The sequence below is a fragment of the Gobio gobio genome (assembly GCF_949357685.1).
Source record: "Gobio gobio genome assembly, chromosome: 10".
Lineage (NCBI taxonomy): Eukaryota > Metazoa > Chordata > Actinopteri > Cypriniformes > Gobionidae > Gobio > Gobio gobio.
Window position 1 is genome coordinate 42104930 of NC_137116.1, and position 21610 is coordinate 42126539.

A 21610-nucleotide genomic window follows, 5' to 3' on the forward strand; every position below is an offset into this window, starting at 1 on the left:
TGACTAAATGATGGCCCAGCAGCTTAACAGATAAGGTTTTAATCATATTTGACATGATTTAAAATGGGCTCTAAAAAAGGTTGCTTTAAAATTGACAGAGGCCTAGTGGCCTAATGGATAAAGAATCAGCCTCTGGAGCTGGGAAATGTAGGTTTAAGTCCCATTTGGGTCGCAAACCTTACATTTGTGTGGCCAAACCTACATTCTAGTTTAAATTGTATAAAAGCTATCAGCCACTTAGATCAAAGATAACATGTCTGTTAGAATTATGAAACTGAAGGCCAGTAGTGGCCTAATGGTTAGAGAGTCAGACTAGGTTCTCAATACCGGCAGGAAATGATTGAGGTGTCCCTGAGCAAGGCACCTAACCCCCAATCGCTCCCCAGGCGCCACAGCAAAACGGCTGCCCACTACTCCGGGTGTAACGCTGGATCCAATATGAAGATGAAGATGAAGATGAAATAACATAAGATTTATTCAAACCACTCAAAACTAGACAGTGTGTCTTAACACAAACAACAACCGACAATAAACTAAGGGAGGAACTAAATACACAGTGATAATTAACTAAAAGACGAATAGCTGTGATGAATGGTGTCAGTGTCTATGGTGGCAGATTGTAGCGGCAAAATGAAACAAAGGGAGACATTTGTGATAAATGAAAACCAAAGCAAACTGAACATGACTGTGACACCGGGTGTGTGTCCATGGTTTGCAGTGTGTGTGCGTGTTCACTACTCACAGCTTCTAATGTGTGTGTACTAACTTGGATGGGTTCATTTCGGAGTATGGGTTACCATATTTGGCCTTCACAAGTCACTTCAAAAAAGAAAAAAAGAAGTGTCCTGCTGCTTGGTGAGTTTGCTTAGATCACATGAAAAGGACGGAGGTTGCAAACCTAACAATGATCATTTAAAACCAAGAAGGGTTAGAAGAGAAATTAACATTATTGTTGTGTTGGAATGGCTTATATTTAATATTACTGACTGAGACTACTAATGGTGGATGAAGCACACAAATCAAGTACTGGAGTAAAAGTACAGATACCATATTAAAATATTACTCCAGTTCCTTTTACTTGATTTTAATGTGCGTATTAAAAGTAAAAAGCACTGATTGATGAATGTTTATTTATTATGCAATTTTATATACTCTATCCCCTCTTATATACTCATCAAAATATGTGTGTGTGGGTAGGGGGTATAATGCACTAGACACACAGATAGAGCTTAAATTTAAATAGGTTACAGCTCAGTCTTTTATTATTATGATTTTTCAAGTAGCCAGCACTACTTTGACTTTGACTCTGACTTTGAGTTTGAGTTTGAGTTTGAGTTTGAGTTTGAGTTTGAGTTTGAGTTTGGAGGCAGCCATGGCCTAATGGTTAGAGAGTTAAACTGGTAACCCGAAGGTTGTGTGTTCAATTCTCAATACTGGCAGGAAATGACTGAGGTGCCCTTGAGCAAGGCACCCAACCAACAGTCCCTCCCAGTGAAAATAGCTTCCCACTGCTCCTTGTGCGTGTGTGTTCACTACTTACTACTCCTAATTTTCAGATTATTAACCTGAAAAGTTTTTTTGCCATCATTATGGAAAATTTCGACTATCTGACCACTCCTGTGCTAAACATACTAGTTTCATCTGAAACAGCTACAGCAGCCAGGAAGATGCATGGGCATTAATTTGCATTATTTTAACGTTATGTTTAGTTTTTACCTAAAACCTACCATGTTCAGATGGTAATACACAAGTGTAGACATCTCCACATTGCATTTCATACAATGGGCTTAAACAGCAACTTAAACAACTTACTTTTTGCTCCATCAGTCGCTCCAAGTGGTGCTCACTGCAGTGCCAAATGACGTCCAGCTCCACCTTTCTGAATGTCATGGGTTGAGCTTGACCTAGTCCAGCTCCACCTCTGTGGATCTAATGGGTGGAGGGATAGAGTTATGGGGAGGGTTAGGGTGTGGTTGGACATTCTAGCTCCACCCATTACGCCCAAATTACATTCAGAGAGGGGGAGCTGGACGCCCAGATAGGGGGAGATGGCCTTCACACTCCACACATGGCTCTGCAGTGAGCAGCCTCTCCTAGGGTCTCCTGTTCTTGGCTCATTTTGAGTCTTGTGAATTCAGTGAATTGTTAACTGCAGACTCGCTCTGACAGGATAATTTGAATTTGTGAGTTGTTGACTCAAGAACAGATGCAGTCGGATCAGTCCAATTCATGAATGAATCGTTCAGTGCGATTTGGGAACTGCTTAAAGGGGCTATATGCGTTTTTCTGAAATTTAAACTCGCGACTGACACCTGTGGCCAAAAAACAGAACTGCTCTCATTTTCTGCTCGCTCTCGCAGCGGTGGTGGCGTCACATCCGCAGACAGCGCGGGAAAAGACGACCCGCCAGAAAAAAGGAAAAATAGGATACAGGCTTATATGTGCACCCACTGTGAGCGGACAAGGTGTCAGTATGCTCATCAGGAGATGTTTGAGTCATAAATGGTAAAATAAAAAGGCTATTGTTACATTTATTTTTGGGGAAAAAGTTGCATATAGCCCCTTTAAATAGGTTCATTCAAATGAATTAGCTTGTTCACAAATTGGTCACCACTATTGCGTCTCAGAGCAGGTGGCGATTTCTTCAGTTCAAAACAACAAGGAATTATTTTGTTGAAATGTAGTGGAGAAAAAAAGTATAATATTATACTCTGAAATGTAGTGAAGTAAAAGTAAACGTTTCCCAAAATAAAAATAAAAAACGGATAAAGTACAGAAACTTGAAAGATGTACTTAAGTATAGTAACAAAGTAAAAATAATTTGTTACTGTCCATCACTGGAGACTACATGGCTAAAGAAGGCCCAGTGGCCTAATGGATAAGGCATCAGCCTATGGAGATGGGGATTGTGGGTTCAGGTCCCACCTAGGTCACAAACCTCAATTTTGCCTCAAGTTAAAACCGCAAAAAAGCTAATATCCACCTATCAAAGATAACCTGTCTGATGAAGTTGAAGTGAGTCCTTGATGAATTAGTTGAGATCATATAAGAATGATTGAGGCTGCGAACATAACAGCTGATCATTTAAAACCCAAGTAGGGCTGGAAGAGAAAATCACAATGCTGTTGTTTTCCTGTTTTATACTTAGCATTACTGTCTGAGACTACATTGCTAATGCTGAAAGAAGTGACATAAAGGATAAAGCATCAGACTCCGGAGCGGGGGATTGTGGGTTCAAGTCCCACCTGAGTTGTGAGCAATAGCTCTCTGTCCAGGATTAAATGTGTGCAGCAAAATTGTTTGGCAGAAAAGCAACCTGGGCCACCTTATCACAGATGAAATGGCCTGTAAGAATGATGAAATGCATGCAGCATGGACACAAAACCCACACATGTAGCCTTAACCTTCCAATGACAGCACACCCACAGAGAACAATAATCAGAAACGGTGTAAAGTGATACTGGGCATGAAGACTGCCAGGATCACAGCTTTATAGTAAAGACTTTTGTTTAGTCTGCTTCAATGGATCATCTCTCGATGTGGGATTTGTATGCACCCATTACATATGAGGACAAATGTGGGGCAATTGCATAAAATGTATGATTTAGCCAATTTAGGTATTATTGTGCCCAGATACATGGGAAATTACTCTGCAGGAATAAAATGTGCTAAAAGCTGTGATAAGAGATCTACCTGTAGAGCTGAAGGGTTACCATTCTCTGTTTCTTCCAGACCCACTTTCTCTTTCCTTTTACGGAACTTCCTGAAATAGTCCTGGATCAGGAACGTAGCGTAGAATTTACCCACAGTCACTTCCTCATCTGTAACAGATTAAATTAAAACAGCACAAGAAGTTGAACATGTAATTTCTTATGTTTGTATGTAATTTAAGGAAGTCAAATTAAACATATAGAAAAATATCACGTATTTAATACTACATTTAATTTTTAGTGTAAATTACTCATAAACATGTTTTCACATGCACAACATATGAGGCATTTCCAGAAACATTAGATATTAATAATCAATGTATGAAATTCCACCAACAAAAGTGTCTAAGTTATACATTATATTATACTATTAAATTAACTTTAATTTTATGAACCATGATGGAAGAACATTTAATTTCCCAGAAAACTGCCAAAAAGGATCCAAACAGCATCAAGTAGATTTACAATACGGATACCTTATACAGAATACCTGAATTATATGTTCTTGTGCATTTTGGTGTTGTGTGACTCTTTTGCAATTCATTAAATTCCTCGGACTGTCATTACAATTCAAATGTAGAATTTAGAAACGGTCAATTAATACATTATAAATGTGGTCATTTGACTGATTTGAGGAACTAGATATACTGTTTTTAATCGAGGAAAGAACTCACCAGCAGGGGGTGGAATAACCTCATCCAGGATTTTGGGTTTTGTTCTCTTCCAGATCTTCCTAATGATGATTCTCAACTCTTCATTCCCTTGATCTGGGTTTCCTGAGAACAACACATTATAGCCACATAAGCTTACACATTTATCTAAGAACATGTCACCTGTGCTTATACAAATTGCTTATAGAAAAGGCTTACTATTAATATTATATTTGGTCATCTATATGATTGTATGAGGTTGAATTTAGTAATGTTTAATTTGACCCAAAAAAAAAAAATATGACAATGACAAAAGGGCTTTGTAACAGAGAGATGAAGTGCATGAGTATGCAAAGGGTGAGTGTTTGTGTGTACGCCCGTACTGACCGTCAGTTTTGATTTTCAGGGCTGTTCTGACCAGGGCAAACAGGGTGGCGTTGAAGGTCACTGTACCATCACTATTCAGGGGCATGTTCATGGCAACCAGCCTCTGCCAAAAAGAGAGGGAGACAAATTAGACACAAAAAAAGGGAAGAGAACACACCAGATGGATTTTGTGTGTGTGTCTGCACCTTGCAGGCCACACGATGAGGGCAGAGCTTCCCAAATCCAAGTGGCGGCTGGATTCTCCTGAGCAAAGCCACTACATCTAAGTGCTTAATACGACCCCTGGAAAACAAACACACACTTAAATCAGTATTAAAGCATTTTTGTTTAAATATAAAAAGCATTAGAGAGACTGATAGTCTTACTTGGCTTCAGGGTCATACTCTGACCAGATTCTTTTGAACTCATCTAGGTGATGTGGTCCAAGAATTGACCAATCACGGGTCAGATAGTCGAAATTGTCCATAATGACGGCAACAAACAGGTTAATAATCTGAAAATACACAACAAAGACAAACATTTGCATTTAACTATGCAAATCACACTGAAATCATTTCAGCCAACGAAAGGCTACTATGTCCTGCATTATAATTAATATGAAGAGCTCAACAATAATTTTTATTTCAGTTAATGTTTATATATCATGAACACGACTGTACTAATACCTCAGCACGTTTTACTAATTCGTTCCCTCATTTTTAAATAAATAGTGCGCAGTCTGCGCTTTTGTTTTACTAAATTGTGACCACGTTGTAAATTCTTTCCCTTTTTTTAGTTAAATCAAAATGAGGGAACAAATTAGTTCAACATGGCAATTATTTACTAAACCGAGGGAAGGAATTAATAAATTGTGAGAACAAATTCTTAATTTGTGGCCACGATTTAACTAAAACGAGTGAACGACTTCTTATTTCATGGCCATGATATATATACACTATATTGGCAAAAGTTTTTGGGACGCCTGCCTTTACATGCACATTAACTTTAATGACATCCCATTCTTAATCTGTAGGGTTTAATTTGTAGTTGGCCCACCCTTTGCAGCTATAACAGCTTCAACTCTTCTGGGAAGGCTTTTCAAAAGGTTTAGGAGTGTGTTTATGGGAATTTTTTACCATTATTTTAGAAGCGCATTTGTGAGGTTAGGCCCTGATTTTGGACGAGAAGGCCTGGGTCCCAGTCTCCACTGTAATTCATTAGGGTTGAGGTCAGGACTGTTTGCAGGCCAGTCAAATTCCTCCACACCAAACTCGCTCATCTGTGTCTTTATGGACCTTGCTTTGTGTACTGGTGAGCAGTCATGTTTGTACAGGAAGGGGCCATCCCCTTTTGTATGCTGAAATTGTATGCTGAAGCATTAAGAGTTCCTTTCACTGGAACTAAGGGGCCAAGCCCAACCCCTGAAAAACAAGCCACACCATAATCCCACCTCCACCAAACTTTATACTTGGCCCAATGCAGTCAGACAAGTACCGTTCTCCTGGCAACCGCCAAACCCAGACTCGTCCATCAGATTGCCAGACAGAGAAGCGTGATTCGTCACTCCAGAGAACACGTCTCCACTGCTCCAGTGGCGCCATGCTTTACACCACTGCATCTGACACTTTGCGTTGCACTTGGTAATGTAAGGCTTCAATGCAGCTACTCGGCCATGGAAACCCATTCCATGAAGCTCTCAACGCACTGTTCTTGAGCTAATATGAAGGCCACACAAAGTTTGGAGGTCTGTAGCTCTTCTGCGCACTGTGCGCCTCAGCATGCGCTGACCCTGCTCTGTGATTTTACGTGGCCTACCACTTCGTGGATGAGTTGCTGTTGTTCCCAATTGCTTCCACATTTGTTATAATACCACTAACAGTTGACAGTGGAATATTTAGTAGTGAGGCAATTTCACGAATGGACTTATTGCAGAGGTGGCAACCGATCACTGTACCACACTTGAATTCACTGAGCTCCTGAGAGCGAACCATTCTTTCACAAATGTTCGTAGAAGCAGGTTTTATACACCTTTGGCCATGGAACACCTGAATTCAATGATTTGGAGGGGTGTCCTAATACTTTTGGCAATATAGTATATATAACTGCAAAGTTATCAAAAATAGAGTTAAAGGTCCCGTTTTTCCTGTTTTTTTGAAGCTTTGATTTTGTTTACAGTGTGCAATATAACGTGTTAATGTTTGGCGTGTAAAAAAACACAGTATTTTTCACACAATGTACTTATCTGTATACCGCTGTTTTCACTGTCCTAAAAATGGCTCGAAGATTTCCTTATTCTATGAAGTCCCTCCTTTAGAAATACGTAACGAGTTCTGATTGTGCCAGCGGTTCCCGTGTTGTGATTCGACAGCAGCTTAGCGCACGTTGCCCGGAAAGGTCACGCCTCTTACCATAACGAGGAGATGCATGCGCTCAAAGTACAGCGTCCCTGAAGGCCAAACAAAGGTGATTTGACTCCGGGATGAAAATAACAGCGTCTCGACGACATGGCGACAAACACACTCTACGAACGCAACACTTCCTCTTCTCCACGTGGGAGAGCAACAAGACCACGCCCCCTTTTTTGCGTATTCTTGTGGGCGGAGGTTATAGTCAACAAACTGTTCTACTGACGTAATTAAAGCAGGATGTACAGGGATGTAGTCCAAACCAGCCGTTTGCTGTAGGCTTTGAAAGGGAACTTCTGTTAAATAAAATATCTCGCGTGGCATTGAACTTTGAGCTTTATAACTTTACAGGTATTATTTATGCTCTAACAGCAACATTACACACTAACTAAAGTTTGAAAAATGGGATCACGAAGAACAGGACCTTTAATTTAACCAACAACAACATTCGGTGCAATTACCAAGAAGGCGCAAAGCATAAAGAAACTGATGAAGTAGATAATGGCAAAGTTGCTGCCACAGGTGAATTCTTCACCGGGTTCATAGTCTGACTCAGGGTCACAGCGCTTCCCTGGAAGACTGGACAACATGATCTCCTGCCACGCTTCACCTGTTGCACACCTATACATGAAGAGTACATACATTACATTTATGCAGATGCTTTTATCCAAATCAACTTACATTGTATTCAAAGAATAAATTTGTATCAGTTCATGCATTTCCCAGCAATCAAACTCCATGAACTTTACATGGCTAACACCATGCTCTACTGTTTGAGCTACAGACATTCTCTAACCTGAATAGAAGCAGCACAGCCTGCGGAAAGGTCTGAAAATTGTTATTCCTGTTGATTTGCGTGTGGTCCTGCATGGCGATCTTTCCGAATGTCTGACGAAGAGAGAAATCATTAATTATTTTTTAAACAGTTATTCGTCTCTTTAGAAAATAAATGATAAAAACGACATAATAATATAATAACACAAATATATAAAATCCTATATACATTTCCCCAGCCTCCAATTACCTGCATTCCAATCACAGCATAGATGAAGAAGATCATAGCGATCAGAAGAGCAACATACGGCAGGGCCTGAGGGACAAAAAGAAGGGCCAGATTAACTAAACAGGGCAAATTAGCATAAGAGCGCAATTCCAAAAAAGCGCAGATGGGAGTGGAAAGTTTGCACATGATCTACTGATGACACACAAATTAAAGCAGCCGGATTATTTCCATAATGACCAACACAATCTACCAAGAGCAGCGCAAATTAGTGTCTGGTTTAAGACATGCATTTTTTGGACAATAAATAATACCAGTAAATTGATGAGCGCAAACCTTAGTAAATCATCTTGTATGATTCATTTAAATACTCTCCTCCGAGAAATTTTGCGTCTAAAAGGGAAACTCCTAGAAATGCATATGCAATAAGGTCAGCCGCAAAAATAACTCGCCTTTTCAGCGCATATTTTTCACAATCCTGACAGTAGTTTTTTAACGCCAAAAGAGTGTTTGCAATGGCGCAAGCTGTTAGTAAATCTGGCCCTTAGACTAATCATTTGCTCAAAATATGAAAAAAGTTTTTATAATCATTGTCTTCTGACCTGGAGTGATTTCACAAAAGTCCAGAGCAAGGTACGAATGCCCTCCCCCTTGCTGAGTAGTTTAACCAATCGCATTACACGAAACAGGCGGAAGAAAGTAATAGATACACGAGAACTGTCTTCTGAGCTCTAAGGAAAAAGACAAAATTAAAAAAAAATTAATAATGTGGCAAACAGGAAACATACAATGGGATTCTTATTTGTACATCAACTATAAGTGAGCTAATGTCTCACATACATGTATATATTTAAGAAAAATATATTTTTATTAAAAAATTATATTTATATATAAGATTAATTATATATACAGTATATACAGGCAAATATTTCTTAAATATATACATGCATGAGTGTGTATTTATACAGTATATCGTTAATAATTATACACAGTACACACACATATATTATGTAAACACAAACTTTTATTTTGGATGCGATTAATAACGATTCATTTTTCCCCATCACTATTTTAAACATACCATTGAATTGAACTTAAACTGCACAATATGCTAAGTAGCTAAATATTTTGGAACGGTATCAATTAGTTGATTGCATAAGGAAAAGAGGAACTCACGCTGAACTCTGTAACCACAATGTCCACCACACTTCCCACAACAATCAGAGCATCAAAGGAATTCCAAGCGTCAATAAAGTAATGCTGTGAAATGGGGGGAAAATCATTAAATATAAACCAGATATGAATGGTTTGAGAAGGGTTTAACTTATTTTAAAGACAATAAATCAGTAACTTTATGGACGGTAGCTTATTAGCAAGCCAACACATATCTGTCATATCTGCAAGTGATTGAAAGGACTGACCCTGAGTCTGAGAGCCATCAGTTTAATGATCATCTCCACAGTGAAAAGGCCGGTGAAAACCATATTGAGGATGTCCATCACGTGACTAAAGAACTTTGACTGCTCATAGTGCTGTGGAAGCATCCAGAAACGGCGTGATTCTACATTCAGCATTTGACTCAATATCCACATCAAATCATTTGTCCTTCATTTTTCTACTTCATAGACTTATATATTTAGATTGATGTCAGTCTACAGAGGCCTTTTCAAATGAAGCAGTGCCACTATTGTCCTAATTGGTGCTGCATTCACATCTTGTTGGAATTATGTTATTTTTAGACATTTTAACTAACCTATATGATTAAGATACAATCAGTTTACTGACTTCATATAATTAATATAAATTAAAGAATGATAACTATAAAGATAACTATAACTATATGAACATCCACATCAACACATGATAACTTTCAGCTGGGGAAAAACATTCTGAAAGTGATTACAATGATATCCTCTGTGCCGTTATCGTTGATTTTATGGACTCTGCTATTCTTTTAAATTGAGAAAAAGACAGTTATCACCCTTGGTGTGAACAGACCTTTAGTTGAATTAATTCATTGGTAATTCTGATATGACATGAAGGCACCATAATCCTACCACACAGAACTTCAATTTCTCAATACTATTTCAGCACTGGCATGGTTAATGTTGGATTTTAAGAAAGCTCATAAAAGGTCAGATTCACAATACCAAAAATAGATGTCTTTGTCTATGGTTCTACATGCTGATTATACAGCTTTTGTAAGAGTTGTCAGACTCAGCTGCTTACCTGCACCGCCAGAGTAACAGTGTTGAGGAGAATCAGCACAAACATAATGTACTCAAACCCTGTGGAGTTGATTATAGACCAGAACTTGTACTGCACTGGGTTTTTGGGGATGTACAGCTTCAACGGCTGGGCCTTTAGGGCGTATTCCACACACTGTCTCTGTAAATGACAAAAAGGAGACACAATGTGAGAAAATATACAGTGGACTAGTGCACAACTCAACTCAAAATGGTTTATTATTCAAAATGAGAAGTGAACATGAAAACTTGTATACTTACTCTCAATACACGTTTCAGTTTTTATTATGAACAACTTATCTGTACATGTTATTCCAAAGAAAAAAAATGTGTCTTTGTAATCTTCAATCAAAATATAACTTGTTCTTCCTCTTTTCTGCTGATGACACTTAGGCTGCAACAGCAAAATAGTTATTTATTCAATGTTTTAGCAAACATGACTCTATTCTGGTTTGAAATGCCCACTTTCCACCATCCAATCAGTTCCCGATAGATTCAAAAATTATTTTTTATTAAATACCCTATTTCGCTAAGACATAAGCCCTATTCGGACGGTAATTGTTTTTGGACTAGCAATTGACAGATGCTAGTCTGTGATTTTATTGCCCTCCGAATCCAGAATGTCAGTGTTTTTCTCCCACCACCCACGTAAAAATCCCCGGCCGAATGACCTACTGTTTTTTGACAAACACCTAGGTCGTGTTGTAATTTAATTGCCGTCCCATTCCACATCTCTGAGTTTTCAAGAATATATCACTTTAAAATTCACTGTTTATATCCTTTTTGACCACTGCGGAGCACCGTATGGTTGCGCTCCGCTGTAATTTGGATGCATTTGAAAGATCTAGACTTTTATTACTGTATTTACAAGAGCAATACATCTCCTCCACCGTGAATAAATCACCATCCGAATGCACAAGTTTTATCGCTGAGGTGGCATACAAATTTATTTTTACGGACTTCCACGTGAGAAACAATTACCATCCGAATAGGGCTATACACTACCATTCAATTGAAAATTTGGGGTTGGTCGATTTTTCAATGTTTTCTCTTTTCCTCACAAAGGCTGCATTTATTTGATAAAAAATACAATAATATTGTGAAACATTATAAGAATTTTTGTATTTTAATATATTTTAAAATGTAATTTATTCCTGTGATGGCAAAGCTGAATTTTCAGCAGCCATTATTCCAGTCTTCAGTGTCACATGATCCTTCAGAAATCATTTTAATATGCTGATTTGCTGCACAAGAAACATTTCTTATTACTATCAATAGCCCTATTCGGACGGTAATTGTTTCTCATGTGGATATCCGTAAAAAGGAATTTTCATGCCACCTCAGTGATAAAACTCGTGCATTCGGATGGTGATTTATTCACGGTGGAGGAGATGTATTGCTCTTGTAAATACAGTAATAAAAGTCTAGATCTTTCAAATACATCCAAATTACAGCGAAGCGCAACCATACGGTGCTCCGCAGTGGTCAAAAAGGATATAAACAGTGAATTTTGAAGTGATATATTCTTGATTCTTGGCATTCGGATGGTCAGTCAAATGATTGTCTGCTGTAAATAAAATGTCGGCTTGGAATAATAAGAATACATTCATATTTAATTTAATAATAGGAAATTATGAATGATTTAAATGATTTTAAGATTTAAGATGTAATTTTAAAAACGTGGAAATGAGCGTAAATAAGTTAATACAGCCTCTTATTTATGAGGTTAACATAACGCTGCCAATTTAACGTATATAACATTAATTACTGCTGTAATAATGGCCCACTTCAAATGTTTACGTGTTTTCTTCTCTTTCTCTTTTGAGCGGTAATAAAAGATTATTCTTGTAAATACTTTCCAGCATTTCAGTAATAAAAGTGTAGTCTAGATCTTTAAAATCCATCCAAATTACAGCGAAACGCAACGATACGGTGCTCCGCAGTGGTCAAAAAAGATATTAACAGTGAATTATGAAGCAATCTCTTTTTGAAAACTCAGAGATGTGGATTCCGACGGCAATTAAATTGCCACACAACCTTGGTTTTTGTCTAAAAACAGTAGGTAATTCGGCCAGGGATTTTTACGCAGGTGGTGAGAGAAAAACACTGACATTCTGGATTCGGACTGCAATAAAATCACAGACTAACACCTGTAAAAAATTTAAATACCTTATGACCCCACGAGAAACAAGTTCCGTCCGAATAGGGCTAATGTTGAAAACTGTTTTTTTTATGGAAATTGTTATATATATGTTATATGTTATATATATATATATATATATATATATATATATATATATATATATATATATATATATATATATATATATATATATATATATATATATATATATATATATATATATATATTTCAGGATTCTTTGAAGAATAATAAGTTCAAATGACTATGTCCTTCATGAATAAAAGTATTATTGACCCTTACTTACCCCAGACTTTTGAACAATAGTGTATTTTACATTACAGAAGTAAAATTGGTTGTGAATTTTCTCTCTGGTCTAACCTGATTTTTGTCCAGCTCGCAGTTCTTGAACTCAGCCTCTCCCTGCTCACGGAAAGTGATGATGACAAAACCCACAAAGATGTTCATCATGAAGAAGGCGATGATAATGATATAGATGATGAAGAATATAGAGATCTCCACGCGGTAGTTGTAAATGGGGCCGTGATTCTCTGCGTTGGCATCAATGGCTTTGTAAAGCAGCCTGAATAAGGAAAAACAGGATGTGAAGCATATTGTATAAACATGGTCATAGTGACCTTCAATGACATATGGAGGAAGATGACAGAGGGGCAGACTCACGCTGGCCAGCCCTCGAAAGTGGAGACCGTGAACAGGGCCATCATTCCCATCAGTACATTATCGAAGTTGAAGTCGCTGTTGAGCCAGATCCTCTCTCTCACCATTGGATGACTCACATCTCCGTCTTTATACACCACAAATGTGCCCCTGTGTCACACACAGACACAGATTTGTTTTGCTATCTTAGTGAGGACATTGCATAGGCGTAATGGGTTTTTTTTAATGTAAAAACTGTACATTCTCATTCTAACCCCCTACACTACTCCTACTCCTAAACCTAGCCATCACAGAAAACATTCTGAAATTTTACATTTTTAATAAAACATTGTTTAGTATGTTTTTAAAGCTATTTAAAATATGAGGACTCATATTTCATGTTTATGTCATAATACCAGTGTAATACCAGTGTCATTATACAAATTTGTGTCCTCATAAATCATAAAAACACACACACACACACACACACACACACACACACAGACAGAGAGAGAAACACACACAAACAATTTGTAGGCACAAACGGATGCACAAACACTCATGACACATAAGCACACATGTTGCCCAAAGGCACACACATGTGGTTAACATAAGAACAGAATTAAACAGTAATGACAGATGCTGAAAAATGACATACTTGCACTGTTCTGGAGTGTTTTTAGCTTCATCTGTGCAACGATAAAATTTACCCTACAAAATACATCAGTAATGACGCATTAAAAAGTACATAATAGCATGATATTTATGCTGATGTTAAACTTCTGAGAGCACAGGAGGTGTGTGTATGTGTGTGTTTTACCTTGAAAAGCTGAACACCAATGCAGGCAAACATGAACTGAAGTAGAGTGGTGACGATCATGATGTTCCCGATGGTCCTTATAGCCACAAAAACACACTGTACCACATGCTGCACACACAAACACAGTCATCAGAGAAATGGAGTTTACACCATAACACTGACAGAGAAACTAAAATGTTGTTTCAAAAGTTTTGAGCAAGATTTAAAAAAAAAAAATCAATACTTTTATTCAGCAAGGATGCATTGATCAAATTTAAATTTGTTCATGGTTTAAATTTAAATTGATCAAAATTGACAGATTTTATGAATGATTTCTCTTTCTGTTCATCATAGCATCCTGGAATTTTTTTTATCATGGTTTGACATGTTTCTTGAGCACCAAATCAGTATATTAGAATGATTTATAAAGGATATAAAGGATGTGACACTGAAGACTGGAGTAATGATGCTGAAAATTCAGCTTTGCCATCACAGGAACAAATTACATTTTAAAATTAAATTAAAATAGAAGGAGTTTTTTACATTGTAATAGTATTTTAGTGGTGTCAAACGATTAATCGCAATTATGTCTACATATTATATGTGTGTGTACTGTATATACTATTATGTATATATAAATACACACACATGAATGTAAATATTTATGAATTTTTTTTATATTTATATATCAAATATTTATATATAATATAAATTATCTAAATATATATACAGTATACACATGCAAATATTTCTAAAATATATACATGTATGTGTGTGTATTCAAATATACATAATAATTATACACAGAACACACACATATAAATTATGTAAACAAACTTTTATTTTGGTTGCGATGAATCACGATTAATCGTTTGACAGCACTAAATGTTTTACAATATTTCAGCTTTTAGAGTATTTTTGATTAAATAAATGCAGGGCACACGCAAAAACACTAAAAGCTGTACCTTGAGTCCTTTGGCTCTGTTGATAGCTCGAAGAGGCCTTAGTACTCTGAGCACCCTTAGGATCTTCACTACAGATATGGCACTTGAACTAAGAGAGAGAGAGAGAAAGAGAGAGAAAGTGAGAGGTTTCAACTTTTTTGTACATGTGGCCTCAAAAAGAGCTACAGAGACTAACAGACTGATCTTCATTTGTTCTTCATTGCTTTTTTTTAACATTTGCATTCAAAGCTTGATAGGGCACTATGTAAGTCTTCCACCAGAGGGCGATACATACAGTTACATATACTGTTGCATTCATCAGATTTTACAGCTCATCTGTTAACACAAACTATGAACAGGAATCTTTTGATGTCTGTACGAGTGTTGTGGACTTACTGTAAGAAGAAGGAGACCAGAGACACAGTGACCACCAAAAGATCCAACAGATTAAACCAGTTTCTACAGAAGGAACCCTGATGGAGGAATGCACCATGCACTGTCATCTACAGAGAGATAAAGAAAGAAAAAAGATGGCGATTTCCGTGTAGCAACACTTCAGTTGATGTCATCTTATTGGTTTGAAAACATTACAAAAACTATTGATTGACCGGTACCTTCAGTAAGATCTCCACAGTGAATATGGAAGTGAAAGCATAATCAGCATAACCCAGAACCTGTAGAGAGAGAAATTCAGTTCTCCTGATATAAAAATGATGGTATGTACAGTAGGATGTATGGTGACAGGTTTGTTTGTGCAGTAGGACACGGTCCTGGGTCACCATCCTGTTGTTGAAGATTTCCACCAAACAATCCGAACCCTCACCATAATGTCTTCCTAAACCCTCAGGGAAATAATAGGTTGATAAGCATGGTGTTCAAACCCTGGATCCCAGTCCTGACCTCAAACCTCAAATCTGATTGGTTGAGACCCATGTTGTCCAAGGATGCTGATCCAGGAACATGTCCTACTTGGGTAAATCATGTTAAGCTGTGTGTGTGTGTGTGTGTGTGTGTGTGTGTGTGTGTGTGTGTGTGTGTGTGTGTGTGTGTGTGTGTGTGTGTGTGTGTGTGTGTGTGTGTGTGTGTGTGTGTGTGTGTGTGTGTGTGTGTGTGTGTGTGTGTGTGTGTGTGTGTGTGTGTGTGTGTGTGTGTGTGTGTGTGCGTGTGTGTGTGTGATTGAAGGATGGCATTCCTCAGCTGGCACTGAAGTGCTTTTCCAACATGCCAATAAGGACAGCTGCAGTAAATAACTATCTATGATCCTGCATGTGTGTGCGAGCAAGCTGGAAACTCACATTGTTCCTGAAGGAGTGAGCTCTGATAGGATCCTCCGCAGCCAGAGAGATGCTGCTGAGAATGATGAAAACCAGGATAAGATTAGTGAAGATGTGGTGATGGATCAGGATATGGCAGCCCACTCTTATCCTGGAAGGAGACACAAATAGAATTGTGGTCAGCTGTGTGTTGTCTACATGGTCCAAAATTTTAAATTACTTTTTAATTTAATTTATTCGCCACGGTGCTTGAGAAAACGTAAGCCACAGAGGCATTTTATACGGTCATGAATATGCTGTGTTCGAAACCACTCATTCACTATTCATTACATAGTGAGTGAAAATTAGTACATTTGGATGCATTTCCAGATTATATTGTGCATTTTGAATGATGTGTTGCATTCCAAATGACAATAAAAACTACTTGAAATCTAATTTGACATTCCCAAAAAAATGTGATTGCGTAAACAGATTTGAGTCAAATATGATTTTTGCTGTTTATCTTAAATTCAAAGTGATTCTAATTGTTTACTGAAGACACAATTACTGATTGTTAACTCTATAAAAGCCATATGTTTTATTTTATTGACCGATAACTCCAGAACTGGCACATTCATGGTGTTAAGAGGCCATCTAAATTAAAATATGAGGAACATAACTACAATGTCCATGTTTGAGATGGAGTGAGTGACAAAATGTAAATATATTGGAAAAATAGCAAAGTAATTCCTCTGGCATAATGCAAAATATTGATTTATAGCTGGTAAAAAAAATATGGCTAGTAGTTTGGACCATGGTTTTCTATATTTAACTTGAAAAAATATTGATTTGAAAATATTTATATATACATTTCTGATTTAAAGGGATAGTTCACACAAAAATGTAAATTATGATTCCAAAAATCAGTTTTGGTGACCATTGACTTCCATTGTATGAAAAAAAAAAAAACAAGACATTTCTTAAAATATCTTCTTTTGTGTTTCAGAGAAGAAAGAAATTCATACAGTACATGTTTTGAATTACATGCGTAAATAACGACAATTTTAATTTTTGGAGTAAAACTATCTCTTTAAATAGTCAAGTCATTTTATGTGGGGATTAAACTGCACACTCACGGGTTGGTCTTGCTGAGGCAGAAGAACGCACTGCCCTCGGGGATTGGTAGAATTTTCTCTTTAGGAGGAGCAAAGTCAGCAACATTGAGCTGAGTTTTCCCTTCTTCCAGCGGAGAAGGACAGAAAGAAAGAAAGTGAGAAAGAGATAGACAGAGAGAAACTGAGTTAATGAGAACACCACTGTACCCTTGAGTAGCCAACACTAAACCTTAGGACACTCCAGAGGGACTGTTAGTGCATCCTAGGATTTGTAATTATGGTCACAAATGTCTGCTAAATATCTACTAAACATTTTAGAGTTAACAGTATGTTCAAATGTGATATGGCGTCTAGCATCCATGGACTTCACCTCCATCATCTCCCTCCTCATGCTCCTCTTCCTCCTCCTCCTCCTCCTCCTCCTCCTCCTCCTCCTCCTCTTCCTCGTATTCATCATCCATGTCCACCTGTTGAAAACAGAATGAACGATGGACCTCAATGTGATGATTATTCAACAACAATGGCAGAAGAGTTTGATTTCCATACCTTCACCTCTTCTTTCTCTCCTTCACCTTCAGTCTGTTCTCCCTCTCCCTCTACCTCGCCCTCTTTTTTTTCTCTGTCAGAATCAATAGATTTCATATTACAATCTTTGTCTGTTTTTGCATGTACAGTAGGGACCAAATGTCTGAAACTACTTGTCAAAAATGCTTCTATTCAGCTTTTTTTTCTAATTTAAAAATATCAATAAAAATGTCAGTAAAACGTTTATTTAAAAAAATAACATAAGCAATGTCTTAGTTTTTGGTTTGTCTCACTTTTGCTTTAATTAAAGAATATAAAATATTTCTTATTTGTCTAAATGTTTTACTTAGTTTTTTTTCTTTCTTTTCAGGCTTAACTTTCAATCCCATATTTTCAATGTGGATTCTTGGACCCCACAGTATATGTTAAAGAATGGTAAATGTATTCATAAATGATGTAATATTTATAGCAGTTGGAAAGAGAGATTAGTTGAGATTATATGATTTGAGATATGTTAAAAACACACTCTTTCTTCTTATCGTCTCCATCGCCTCCTGCTAAATTGTCGACAGCAATGGCCAAGAAGACGTTCAGCAAGATATCTGAGAGAGCAAGGTTAAGACCCAACAAATACAAAAATATGACAAACCACATCCAACAGCAACAACAAAACACAGAAATCAGGATTTCTGAAGGATGGTGGGATATGATTGATTTTTAAATAGTGAGCATTGTTACTAGTTGTAAATAACTGTATTCCTGTAACTCAAATATGAATAATAATAACAAATGAATGCATAATAAATAAGCCAGTGGTTTTAGAGGGAAAGGATACAGTTACCACAGATGAACAAAATCACAAAGTAAAGACAGACGATCATTCCAGGGAAAACTGGGCCGCCGTATGCCATGATACCATCATACATCACTACATTCCAGTCTTCACCTGTTAATATCTATAGAGGGGGAAAAAATATTTTAAAACAAATATACCTCAGAATTATATACCAGATTTTTTGAACATTGACAAACTTTGTTAACTTTATTAATTAATACTTTAAAAGCATTGTTTCTTAAAAAATATTTTTGGTTTTTATTTGTCTACTGTTTTTCTTTATTAGTGAATAATTAGTGAAAATGAGAGTTTCTGCTTATTAACTTTTTCCTTTTTTTGAGAAAGTTGTCTGAACATGCAACATATCAAAAGAAAAAAGCCTCTGATTAAAAATAAAAATAAAATCTAGCTTCATGCATTCTTTTTTATCAACACTTGAATGTGGGTACGTTTCATAAAGAAGCAAATTGTTTAAGAAATCACATTTTTCTCAAAGACTACATTGGGATCAGATTCAGAACAATGATTAAAATGTAGATGGAGTAGATCCATCCACATCCCCAAAGCTTACACAGTCCGATAGCTTGTCCTGGGTCAACATTTCATTCGGTAACATTAGGCGGTTTTGATTTATATACTGTTGAATGTTTGATGATGGCGTTATTTTACATGTGCATTAGCAATGCTCCTATTGCTTGTTTCTGCTTTTTCTTCGCCTGTCTTTTGATCAGGAGATTCTGTACTCTTTCAGAAGATGCGTAAAGGTGCCCCCTGCTGCAACAGTGAAAACATGGATTTCCAGAAAATTCCGTCAATGGCGGGGATGATGCTTTGTGTCATAATTGACGAAAAATTCTGTCAATGGCAGGGAACGGGTTAAGTAACCTAACATTATGTTTTTATTGTTGTACGGGAGAGTTTATTACCTGAAAGCAGGTGAGCAGGGCCTGAGGGAAGGCATCAAAGGTGCTCCTTTTGGTCTGTGTCTCATCAAAGTTAAACTTCCCTCCAAATAGCTGCATGCCAAGCAGAGCGAAGATGATGAGGAAGAGGAAGAGCAACAGCAGCAGGGAGGCAATGGACTTCATTGAATTCAGTAGCGAGGCCACCAGATTGGACAGAGCCGTCCAATGGCTGAAGAGGACAAGTGGGGCAAGAATTAACAGGGTGGAAAAGTGATGAGGAAAGACAGAAACAACAGGAGAAACAGAAAGGACCAGGGAAAAAAAAGAATTTGCAGGGGACAAAAAAAAACCATGGATGCCAACCAGGAAGATTTTGAAATTATTAAAAGAAATAAAATAAACATTTTGTGTTTGTAAACACAAAATGTTACATGTTAAATTTTTTTTTAGAAAACAACAAAATCATGAATTGTTCCAAATTTGAGTGACAGGGTTGCAAACATTCGAAAGCTCATATAAAATCAACAGAAAATAAGAATCTTTAAAAAAAGTTTTTCCTATTTTGTACCCAATTCATGTAGGACGCAAAACAGTTTAAGAGGCCTGAGTACCGTGTGACTTTGAAGATCCGAAGCAGGCGGACGCAGCGCAGCACTGAGATGCCGAGAGGTGGCATGATCTCCATCTCCACCAGAACTGTCTCCAGAATCCCACCGCACACGACGAAACAGTCAAAACGGTTGAAAAATGCCACAAAATATACCCGCAACCCCAGACTGTACATTTTCAACAACATCTCCACTGTGAACAATGACAGGAGAACCTTATTGGCAATGTCTATGAGAGAGACACAAAAAGAAAGAGAGGTGGAAAAAAAGATGTGATCACAGCTCAATCATTTTGTCAATATGTAGGTCATTCATTGTAGACTCTGCAAAAAACATCTGTTATTAGAAGTCTATAAATAAAAATGTGTGGCTGATGCTGTGGGACAGTACACGTTATGACAGTAAGTTGATGTTTGGCAATAGCTACATACCCTGAACGTCAGTGAGCCAGTCTGGTTGGTTATAATGTTCTGAGGCACTGAGAGCTGTGTTGAGGAAGACCAGGATCAGCACCACCCAATAGAAAGTCACAGATTTCACTGCTGTACGACAGTTTCTCCGAACGATGCGGTTCCAGCGGCGTAGGGCACGACTAAGCAAACACACACACACAAAAAACTAAAATATAGCCTATAATCACTGTATATATTTTTTATTACATTAATGATACATTATGATATACAGTATGTCGTATATATACACTGCCCGGTCAAAAATTGGATTTAAATACGCAAAGACTTAGGAATCTATGACTGGATCATTATTGCTGTGATTATTATGTTTCTAGCATGTTATATGTGTGGCAACAGTTCTTTGAACCCTAATTAATGGAGTGCGTAGCTTTTCATTTCTTAAAAACAACCATGTACACACATGACACAAATTGTGAAAGAATGGTTGGGAGGGAGCATTAAGATTCATTTTCATACATGAATTGGCACTTCTGAGTCAGCACTTAAATTCATTGAAAGTCTTTGTGATTTGCTGGAGGACACTTTCCAGAGTGCTTGACTCTAGCAATGTCTATTCAAGGTCTTGACCAAATATTGATGCACCTCTTGATGGAAATAACTTTACAATATTTATTTCTATCAAGAGTTGCATACATTTTGGGTCAATATCTTGTATTTACAATGCAAGAGTCAAGCACTCTGTAAAGTCTACTCCAGCACATCCCAAAGATACAGAGGTGCCAATTCATGTGTGAAAATTATTCTTACAAGCTCAGTCTTTTAAGATTGAACATTGGTCTGGGGAGTCTGTTCTGTATTTTCTACTGCACAAGAGGCGTGATCAACGGGCATAGTTCAAATGACTCTGTACGAAATTGGATAGCCCTTCAACCAATAGGACCACAAGAGGAGTGATCAACAGGCATAGTTTCAAATGACTCTGTACGCAATTGGATAGTCCTTCAACCAATCCGACCAACGATCCATCACTTCGCTATCC

At 37.4% G+C, this 21610-nt stretch overlaps 1 protein-coding gene across 1 annotated transcript in view; it reads right to left on the reverse strand.

The window, feature by feature from the left end:
- Window positions 1-21610, reverse strand: part of cacna1fb (calcium channel, voltage-dependent, L type, alpha 1F subunit) — a gene marked incomplete at its 3' end in the record, with an annotated part of 61435 nt that overhangs the window by 8779 nt on the left and 31046 nt on the right. Inside the window, exons 13-39 of the mRNA XM_079826340.1 lie at window positions 20590-20750; window positions 20162-20387; window positions 19572-19779; window positions 18646-18766; window positions 18337-18412; window positions 17858-17904; window positions 17307-17409; window positions 16213-16342; window positions 15532-15591; window positions 15314-15420; window positions 14939-15026; window positions 13995-14102; window positions 13833-13885; window positions 13199-13345; window positions 12899-13100; window positions 10361-10519; window positions 9553-9663; window positions 9308-9391; window positions 8734-8862; window positions 8156-8221; window positions 7928-8019; window positions 7593-7752; window positions 5113-5240; window positions 4933-5029; window positions 4748-4850; window positions 4385-4486; window positions 3694-3821 (exon numbers count right to left, since the gene is read on the reverse strand). Of these exons, the coding sequence (XP_079682466.1) occupies window positions 3694-3821; window positions 4385-4486; window positions 4748-4850; window positions 4933-5029; window positions 5113-5240; window positions 7593-7752; window positions 7928-8019; window positions 8156-8221; window positions 8734-8862; window positions 9308-9391; window positions 9553-9663; window positions 10361-10519; window positions 12899-13100; window positions 13199-13345; window positions 13833-13885; window positions 13995-14102; window positions 14939-15026; window positions 15314-15420; window positions 15532-15591; window positions 16213-16342; window positions 17307-17409; window positions 17858-17904; window positions 18337-18412; window positions 18646-18766; window positions 19572-19779; window positions 20162-20387; window positions 20590-20750 (3196 nt within the window). The remainder of the gene's footprint in view (window positions 1-3693; window positions 3822-4384; window positions 4487-4747; window positions 4851-4932; window positions 5030-5112; window positions 5241-7592; window positions 7753-7927; window positions 8020-8155; window positions 8222-8733; window positions 8863-9307; window positions 9392-9552; window positions 9664-10360; window positions 10520-12898; window positions 13101-13198; window positions 13346-13832; window positions 13886-13994; window positions 14103-14938; window positions 15027-15313; window positions 15421-15531; window positions 15592-16212; window positions 16343-17306; window positions 17410-17857; window positions 17905-18336; window positions 18413-18645; window positions 18767-19571; window positions 19780-20161; window positions 20388-20589; window positions 20751-21610) is intronic.